Source organism: Oryzias melastigma, linkage group LG1, assembly GCF_002922805.2.
Source record: "Oryzias melastigma strain HK-1 linkage group LG1, ASM292280v2, whole genome shotgun sequence".
NCBI classification, from domain to species: Eukaryota; Metazoa; Chordata; class Actinopteri; order Beloniformes; family Adrianichthyidae; genus Oryzias; species Oryzias melastigma.
In genome coordinates, this window is record NC_050512.1 from 30721885 (window position 1) to 30732220 (window position 10336).

A 10336-nucleotide genomic window follows, 5' to 3' on the forward strand; every position below is an offset into this window, starting at 1 on the left:
AGCGATATTTACTGTAATCCTCCAGGCACAAGTCAGCTGGACAGAAAAGACAAAAAGAGAAGTAAAGAACTTCTGTAAAGCTGCAGAGAAACAGGCAGGAAACCGTTTCACACAAACTGCTAAACGGTGGAGGACAGACGGTTTGGTTTGTACATTTACAGCATTCAGACAGGAAGATTTTATTATTGTTGAGGTGCAAACAGTGAAGTCTAAGTGAGATAACTATTTTTAATAGTAAGATAATTCTTCTCACTAGATTTTATGGCAGAATTTCCCTTATTATAAGAGTTTTGGTACTTAATAAGAAAGTAAAGCTTCTTACTAAGATTGTATTACTTATGAGTAAAAAAAAAACTAGAATCTCAATAGTTATAACAGTAACATCTTCATTCAAGCCTGTGACATTTGTTTGGTCAAGATCAATGCAGGAGTTTTAATTCAAGAATTTCAATTAATGCTCTTTAGTGTATTTGGCTGGTTAAAAGAAACTGATCCTAGTCGTTAACATAATGTCAAGATAACCTCACTAACAAAAATCTTGAATAATTGAGCATTTTGAGAAAATTAATCTTAGAAATGATGTTTACATTAATCAAAATGAGCTTGACATTAACAAAATATACTAGTTTTAAGATTTTAAGGTGAAATACTTTGACTTGTTTTAAAAAGTCTCAATAATTTCTTATTTTAAGCTTTATTTACCTTCTTTTTCTACATATTTTTCTGCACTGTAAAGTGCTTAAAGCAGCAGTCGAGTTTCTAAAGAGTCGACTGAAAGCTGCCGAGGTGAAGAGGACCTGAACAGACAAACCGCAAACATCAAAAAGAGGAAACGAGAAGATGCAGAAGTGATAACACGTCTGAAACTGAAGCTGCGAGTCTCAGAGAGGAAAACTTAAACATTTAAGTCCTGAAGTACGAAAAACTATGAAAATTTAGGTTGTAGTTCTGCTAAAAAGGAACGAAAAATATTGATAAACATTTTGAATCAAGATTTTAAGACTTTTTTTTTTACATTTTTTCTTAAATGTAACCGCTTCCTGAACAGGTTTCATGGTGTCAGATCACTTTGTGTCGACACAAATGTGTTTGTTAGCATTTATTCCAAGAATTGAGAAATTCAAAGTTTGACTTTACTTGAAAAGAAAAGTTTTTTGAAATTTGAAAAAGATTCCAATGAGAACTAAATTTACTTTTTTGTGACTTTAAAGGATTCATGATTTCATCTTAACCGTTTGAAGTTGCTCATCTGTCTGTCATTTATGAACAAGTCATTCTCATACTTGGCATGTAATGGAAAAAAAAAGCAGCAAATCTTAACTTTTTAATAAGTGTTTTTTGCATAAAAATGAGTCAGTATTTCATGTTTTGCATGTATACATATATATATATATATATATATAAAAATAAAAATCAGATTATTCTAAACTGTATTTGATAATCCTACACTCCTAAACATACAAACGAATCCTGTTGGACATATTTTAGGACAAGTTTTATTTTAACTCATGTACTTTTTTCCTAAATTAAAATAAGTTCATCCTTTTTAACCTCAGACATTAACTGAAGATTTTAGAGCAACAAGAAAACGTCAAACTGAAGAAACACTTAGAAAAGCTCAGAAAATCAGATTTTTCTATTTAGCTTTAGTCTTGGCTCTTCCAACATTTGTCACAAACGTTTGTGTATTTCTGTCGTCACCTCTCAGTTTGTCTCCGGCTCCGGACAGCATGTAGTAGAAGATGTGGAAGCTCCTCTCGTCTTTGGCTTGTCTGATGCCGCGGGATTTCTCCAGCAGATCTGAGCGGCCGGTTAAGAAGCAAAACTCAACCAGTTCAGAGATTTGAAAATTAAAACGTCTCCAAAAAGGATGCAGGTCTCAATGTTGGCTCCAACGATGTAACCCGCCACGTCAAAGTTGATCCGGATGAATTTTCCCTGAAACAAACGCTCGATTAAAACTCAGACTTTGGAACTGTAACATCTGCTCAGAGCGATCATCCTCACAAATCTGGAGGAGTTGTCGTTCTTGACCGTCTTGGCGTTGCCGAAGGCCTCCAGGATGGGGTTGGCCTGCAGCAGCTGCTTCTCCAGTTCTCCCTGATGGAACCAACACACGTCACCTGAGACACCTTAACAGACATTCAGGATCCAAAAGCAGCACCTCCTTATAAGGAAAACGTTTTATTCTCCTCCCAAAAGCAGAAGCTGCAGAGGTGTTCTCCACCCAACCAGCACATTCCAGCACATTCCTGCAGAGCAGCAAGCCCATTCAAGCTCCAGAGACGGGAAGGCTGGCCGTGGCCGAGCAGGTACCGACAGGCAGCTGGCGGCCGGCAGCCAAGATCCCCGGAAAGGAAACGCAGGAGTGAAAACAGAACAAGCGTGACATGGAACGCCGATGGGCGGAGCAAGACCAGAGAGGTTCTGATGGAGAAGAAACGCCACAAACTCTGATTTAAAAACATCTAATTTGATTTTTCATCTTTTAAAGTTTGTTCCAAAAGTTCATTCGAATAAAACTATTTGTAAAGCCGTCAGATTGAAAACAAACCATTACTTCAAAAAATTTTAAATTAAATCCATACATTTACATCTTTATTCCAGTTATCAGGAATAATTTACTTGAATACAAAACTGTTTAGAAACAGGAATTTAAAGCAAAAATAATCTTTTTTTGTGAATCTAATGAAAACAACTCATAAATTTGGCAGAAACTTCTATCTTTTCTGTGTGAAGTTGCACAACTATCCTGTTTTTCTAATTTACATGTAATTATATCAAACTTTCCTTTCATCTGAGCGCTGCACAAACTCGCTGCAGCACGATTCCTAGTCGGCGTTTCAGAATGAAACCAACTTTTTGGCATGATTTAATGAATGCGCCCTAAAATGAACCCAGCAGAAAGAGGAGCAGCGTTTGTAAATCCGTCAGCAGGACGAGCACCATCCAGTTTGGAGGAGCTGCAAGCGTTTTAGAGCTTTCACAGACAAACCAGATCCGAGAGGTCGACTCACATGTGACAAGACCGCGCTGCCCTGGAGGACGTGGAGGAGACAAAACAAAAAATGTCATTTCAACTGTCACCGTCGCATTCCTCCAGCTTCAGTCGAGCGGGTCGGGACCTGAGACTGGAATGCTTCTCGCCCGTTCAGCTTCACTCAATTTACACAAGAACTCCAACGGAAATCTACCCAGCAGCTGGAGATGACGTCTCCTACCTGGTCTTTCTTGGACTTGAAGGACGAGGCCACATGAGCGAGATACTGAATGACTTTCTTGGTGTTCTCGGTTTTTCCTGCACCCGACTCTCCACTGCAGGAGGACGGGAATGAGAGCGACTCGTTAAAAATCACCTCATAACTCTAAGATTACACTTTGACTTGAAGCTGCATCAGGAAAGACTCACGTGCAGAGGATGGACTGATCCTCGCGGTCTGTGGAAGGAGATGTAGTGGAGTGAGATCGACAGAAACTGATGTTTATGTAACCCTTGAACCCCCGCTAACCGTCAGCGGCGACGCTTAAAGAACTCAGTTTTGTCAAGTTTTCAACCGTTAATGTTTCTGAAGCAGAGCATCAGAATCGCTAACCGATTCTGAACCATTGGTGGCAACATACCATCAGTTTTCAACCATTAGCGATTCTGATGTTCTGCTTCAGATTCGCTAACCGTTAGCAAGTCTGAAGCATTAGCGATAACATACCGCAAGTTTGGTAGCGATTCTGAAGTTTTTAACCGTTAGTGATTCTGATGTTCTGCTTCAGAATCACTAACCGTTTAGCGATTCTGAAGCGTTAGCGACAACATATCGCAAGTACCATTAGGAATTCTGATGCTGTGCCTCAGAATCACTAACAGTTAGTGTTAACCTTCTGTAAATTTTCAGCCATTATCAAATCTAAGCCGTCAGTGATAACATAGCCTACCGCAAGTTTTCAACCTTTAGCGATTCTGAACCGTTAGCAACAACGTACGTTTTAAAGTCTTAGAGATTCTGATCTGTTAGCGATTCTGAACCATTAGCGAAAACATTCCTCAAGTTTTCAACCGTTAGCGATGCTGAAGCTAAGCTTCAGAATCTCTCCGTTTCAGACTTGCCAACTGTTGAAAACTTACAATCTGAGTTATTTTAATTACAGAGAAAAATTATTTTTAAAATAATTTCTGAATGTTTGTTTATTTAAATTGTGAATCGCGAGAAGACAAAAAAGAAAGAAAAAGATTGTATTTGTGACGTAGGAAATACGCCGGGCGGGGCCACAAGCTCCCTCCTCTGAGCCCTCAGAAAGGGGGAGGGGAAAAGGGGGTGAGGCTGCTCCACCCCCAACGGTCCCCCCCACACTCAGAGGCCAATAGGACGGGTTTATCAGACTAAATTTTAAAACACTCTTTGAAAACAGATCGCAGGTTCAGTCTACTGAAGCAGTTTTTTTCCCATCATACCTTGCATCATGCTCCTGTACGCCGTGTCCGTGATGGCGTAGATGTGGGGGGGCATCTCGTGCCTCTTCTTGCCCTTGTACATGTTGACGATCTCCTCGCCGTAGATGGGCAGGTGCTTGTAGGGGTTGATCACCACGCAGAACAGACCGGAGTACGTCTGGACGGGACGAGAGGCGGGGCCAGATGTGAGCAGAACCGACGGATGCCGCGCAAACGGGTCCAGAGAAACTCACGTAGATGAGTCCGGAGTAGTACCGCTCCTTCAGGTTGTGCAGGACCGAAGCCTCGTTCAGGCAGGTGAGCTCCGCCATGTCCTCCACCTTGTTGAACTTCGGGGGATTCATTTTCTGGATGTCGTCCTTGTTGATCTTCACCTGAGACGGACGGCAAACGAAAACATCAGAGCTGCTGCTGGCCGCGGCCGACGCTCGGCGGGAACGCTCGGCGGGAACGCTCCGGCTTCTCACCTTCTTCCCAGAATCCAGCAGCTCCACCACGCACTCGTCGCCCTGCTCCTCTTTGAGGGAGCCGGCCTCGAAGCCCAGCTTCTCGCTGGGGATCCACACCAGCTTCTTGGTGGCCCAGTCCGCCTGCGCCAGGGGGTCGCTGACCCCGCCGCGGTCCCCGAACAGGAACTTTTCTGCGTCCGCCATGGTGGCTGCAGAAACAGGCGAGAAAATTCACACCAATTCTGCTGAAAAAAGCAGTCTGAAAATATCCATTTTGATCCTTATATTGTCAAAGGACAAAACGCCTTCATGGAGGGCGTGTCCTCCTTAAAGATTGGATTCAATGTTAAAAGGAGACTAAAATCTTGCAAATTTAAGCTTGTTAAATATTCTTCGAGTTTAGAGGACCTCCTTTTTTGTTGCAAGACTATTTGAGGAAGCAACAGACTAAACCACAAGAGAGTCGAGGCAGAAAAACTTTCCAAACTCTTGAGTTTCTCCTCCACACATGCTGGAACTACAGAGTCATGCTGAAGCAGGAGCTGCTGAGTCGACACAGATCTGGAGAGTAAAAGTGGATCAAACACAGACGGCATGTTCTACTCTGCAGCTAGAACATCTAGACCGAACTAAAGCTCTGACCCTAGATTCACCGATCTACAGCTTCAGCATCAATTCTCTGGTTAAATCTAGTAAATCACCTTCAGTGTTTTATTGTCAAGTTTTTTTGTTTGTGATGCTCTAGAAATGTTTGTCGACTTCACTTCAGCATCACTGCATTGTCGTTAAGTTTAGAACAATTTGCATTAAACTTTGAGTTTTTGAAAAGTTTCAGATCCTTAAAACGAAAAATTTTCTCCTTTAAAGCAGCTTTCGCTCGTTTTAATTTACACCGCGAGGAGAAACAAGCTGCAGCTGATGAAGCAACAGTCAAACTTATTGCCTCCAAACTGCTGACTCAGCAGGTCAACAATAACTTGAGGTCGTCTGCAGAGGTTTTCTTCAGTGATGCATCAAACTAGGACACTATGGAGGGTCGTCAATACAAAGAGAAAAATAAAACAGTTCTTCTCAAAATGGCCACTTTCTGCATTTCCTCTTTTCTTATCAACTTCCTTCGATTCTGTTCTTTTTCCTTTTTCATCTTCCTGCATATTTCAGCTTCTATAAAACCAAAGTTAAGCATCAGCGCTGGCAGCTACACGATGACGATGAACGTATGAATCATTCACCGAGGATCCCAACAACAGAAGAAGTCATTCTCCATCGATAGTTTTTCAACATCATACTAACAGATTTGGAACTAATTTTTAGTTTTATTTATCACAGAAAACCAATTCATTGTCAATAACCAGAATTAAAGCTACATTAAGTCATAATCTACTGGATTATAAAGCAGATTTTCTATTTTTGGTCAAATTCAAGGATTTAAAGTGGTTAGAATATATTGTGGGGGTCACTTTATTAGATCTGATTTAGCTTTTGTTGGTTTTATTTATGAATTTGTGGCTAAAATGCACCAGAATCAGTCAAATAAACATGTTTTTATATCATAGACATCTACACGTGTAAGTAACAAGCTAAGTGTTGAAGGTTGCAGATCTCTGGAGCGGGAAGAATTCAGAATCGGTCTGCAGCTAACTTGATGTTGATGGAATATTCCATTGCTGCGGAGGGATGGGGGAGGATGCAACACTGACATGAACAGTCTGGTGCAAATTTAGTGATTTGAGTTCTTTATCACATAAAATAATAATGGGAGTGAAGATTATTTTAATTTTTAAAAAGTGGTTTCGTGGGGGCCCAGGCGATCGCCCACCTTTGCCTAACTGTAAGTCCGCCTCTGCAGCTGAGGCGTGCAGTCTCACCCCGTAGGGATCAGTTCAGACTCGCGGTCTTTCCAGCGGGAGCATCCTCAGGTGAGACCTCCATCCGCCTCTGCAGCATCTCTGCATTCCACAAATTCCCAACTCTGCCCTCCACTGATGACACTTTGGCCCCGCCCCCATCCCCTTCTACTTCCTCCAGGTGGTCTGGAGGTCCTGCTGCAGTGATGCTGAGGAATGCATGAGCAAGTCCAGGCACAGAAACAAGAAAATGAGGAGTTCTTCCAAACCATCTTCCTCTGCAGCAGGATGGAGGAGAAACGCACGAGCGTGTGCACGTGCTCACAGAGTCAGGGATAAAAGGATCAGTGCACAGGGTGTCATCTGTGTCCCTCCTAAGTTCATTAAGACTCTTATGCGATCAGACTGGGAGGAAGAGGAGCTGGAGTCCCTCAGGAGCGAAGATTTTCAGAGTAAAAGCCTGAAGAGAGGCCGTGAACTGTCACGCACACGCTGCAGAGGCCTCACTTCCTCAGGAAGTTACACAAACCGCCTCTGTGGTTCCAGAGCTCACGCGCTCATCCTTTAAGCCCTCGCGCTCACGTTTCTTGTTTGCCGGTAAATCCCGGCTTTATTCGCAGAGCGCACGCGCGCCTCCACCTGCGAAGCCCCACACAGGTGGATGGAGGATGTCCCGACGCGAGCCGCATGTTTGAGATCTGAGGGGCTCAGCGGGATGAGCGGATTACGCGGCATGGATTAGTAACGGACACGGACAGCAGGTTTGGGGGGTTGCTGCGGTGCGTCTGCGCGCAGCTGCAGCCGGTCCCGACTGCAGCTGCGCGCAGACGCACCGCAGCAACCGAGGAGCGCACGCGACCAGCGACATGGAACAGAAGCTCCAGCGTTCCCTCCAAACTAAAACATCATTTCTCATCATGAGGAGACCGGAACTCACCTGTGTCTGTGTCTGTGTCAGCCGCGCGCGCCTTGGAAGAAGAGGAGGAGGAGGAGGAGGAAACGGGACACACCTGAGCTCCTTCTGCTCGTCTCTGCTCCGTCAGGAGACCCAGCTGCGCTCGAGTGGCCGCCGCCTCGCTTCCGCCCACTTTTATCTTTCACAGGTGAGCCGCAAGGCCACGCCCCCTGACGCGCTGCGTTCATGTACTGTCCGTTTAAAGTTACTCAGGAAGGAATGGATTAAAGTGATATTAACTAAGTTAAAAATATATATATATTCTAAATCACTCGTGTTAAAGTCAAGGCCCGGGGGCCGGATCCCGATTTATTCTGGTATAAAATTATTGATTTATTCTGGTATAAAATTATTGATTTATTCTGGTATAAAATTCCTGCCTTTTTATTATTCATAATATGATAAATAGTTACACTTTTAAAGTTTAAAAAATGTCATTCTGCTAGCTTTTTGGACTATTTTGGCATTCTATTTTTTAGTTCAGCTAATATTTTAGCTACACGCTAGCTGTTTTGACTAATTTAGGCTTTTTTTATTTCTTAGGATATTTTGAAGATTAGGTATTTTTTCAGTTACATTCTAGCTGTCTGGCTAACCTAAGCTTAATAAGGCTAATTGGCATTTAGCTAATATTTTAGCTTTAGCGTTTTTAGTTATCAACTTCAGCCTCTTCAGTGGCCAAATTCAGCTTACAGCATTCACACTATCATCATTGCAGGTAATGCTATATATCTAGTTCATAATTATCTTTAAACGTTACGGTTTTAAAGTTTTAAAAATGTAGTTTTAGAGTTTTCAATAAACATTTATCTTGCAACCTGAGGTGTGTTTTGGATTTTGGCCCCTCATGCGATTGAGTTGGACACTCCTGTTTTAAATGATCAAAAATCATATTGTTTAAGGATAAATTCTTGAGTAAATACGATTTTGTTTGTTCATTTACAGTTTTTTTGTCCACAATTAAGCTGTCATTTTTTTATTTACCCCAAAACTGGTCTCTTATCATAAATCTTAAGTTAGAGTAAAACATTTTCTCTGCTATCTTCTCATACTCCTGAACCATTTTCAGGGAGTTCAGTTTTGGCGTTTGAACTCAAAATCTTCTTCCTTGAACTGTTTCACCTCAGATTTCCAGCAGATCTAAGACTTTTTGCCACAGACTCTCCTGGATTTTTTCACATTTTCCTGCATCATCATGATCCTTCCTGGAGCAGAATCCCCGTCTGATCTTCGGTAAGGTCACAGTTCCTGCAGTCATCTGCTCCTCCTCACTTCTGTCTTCTGGAGACTTTCAGAGTTTGTTTGGACTGACAAGTCTCAGGAAGACATTAGAAAATGTCAAAAACAGACACACTTTTGAGCTCAGATCTTCCTTTTTGCATCCAGTAAACCACTGGCACAGATATGGGCCCCCCAGGCTGATTCCATAGTTTCACACCACCCCAAACAAGGCAATGGATCTAAATGCACCTTGTCCCACATCCTCCAATCAGCTTCTAGGTTAACTTCCTACCTTATATGGTGAGAGGAGCGGATCAGACAGAAAGGGAAGAAGTTTTGCTGGAGAAAGAAGAAAGGTGGAGGGAGGCGGCGTGTATTGTTTGCTTGGCCTCGGTGTTAAGTTTCCTCGGAAAGCCTGTCATTACCAGCCCCAACCCTCCTGTAGCTTCACACACATCAAAGATGAGCTGATAGAAGTGGAAGCAGCAAGTAGAGGCACGAGTAAAGGACTCCCTCCACCAGCAAGCACATCTCTGGCTTCTGTTGGCAATTAAGTCCAAATACATTTGTTTTTTTATTACAAATAACCTCAGTCAGTTTAAATTTTAACTTCCTGGATTAAAACGTTTCAGCACCTGGTTAAAATGTTTGCCTAATTGTGACAAAAGTTCATGAAACGTAACTTCTTTTTGTTTCTAAAACATTTTTTGTGAATCAGCCGCTTCTCTCCAGTGTGCTATGATAGCTGACAGTCAGATGTGCATGATCTGTCGCACAGTCAGCTTTCATCTGCATACCTGTCCCGTCATGTCCTGTTACGCAAAAAAATTGTGCAAAAAATTCACCAAAGAGCTTCAGAAAAAAAGTCGAGCAGCACTTTCATTTCCTGTTGACCCCACCCCACGGTGACCCCGGGGAGTCTGGGATCATTAATGTTATAACATGAACAGTTGTTTTTACTGTTTCAAAATGTAAATAAAGCAGAAAACAGTTAAAATTCTTTAGAATTTCAGTCAGAAAGGAGAGAACTTTTCATCCTCTGTGAATGTTTGGAGATACTTCCTTCTCCTCTGACATTCGATTCACTTTCACGATAGAAAGTGTTGAAAGGGTTAAAGAGGGTCTCCAGGGTCAGAAGATATTAGAGACCTGGTTCCTGATCTAAAGCAGGGCTCCCCAAACTACGGCCAGATCAGGCCTGCCTCCACATTTGGCCTCCACACACTATCGAGACCCAGATAGAAGGTGACTTTTTATTCCACTCTTCTCCAGTCTGAACGATAACAGGCGAGGATAGACTATTTATTGGCATTCACACTATAATGATTCACTTTTTCTTCATTTATTTCTTAATTATTTAGATTTTTCTTCCATACATTTTTTTGAATGTCCATAGCTCTTCAGCTCTTTCAGCGTT

At 42.3% G+C, this 10336-nt stretch overlaps 2 protein-coding genes across 4 annotated transcripts in view; one reads left to right on the plus strand and one right to left on the minus strand.

Annotated features, from left to right (window-relative positions):
- The window catches only part of LOC112157176 (myosin-9), a gene marked incomplete in the record, with an annotated part of 28377 nt that extends 20554 nt beyond the window's left edge, over window positions 1–7823 (minus strand). The window contains 8 exon segments of the mRNA XM_036214118.1: window positions 2057–2100; window positions 3018–3038; window positions 3222–3315; window positions 3410–3437; window positions 4448–4604; window positions 4681–4821; window positions 4915–5105; window positions 7681–7823. Coding sequence (XP_036070011.1) covers window positions 2057–2100; window positions 3018–3038; window positions 3222–3315; window positions 3410–3437; window positions 4448–4604; window positions 4681–4821; window positions 4915–5100 — 671 coding nt within the window.
- The window catches only part of LOC112157183 (B-cell receptor CD22), an 821740-nt gene that overhangs the window by 78457 nt on the left and 732947 nt on the right, over window positions 1–10336 (plus strand). The gene's annotated exons all lie outside the window — the stretch shown is intronic.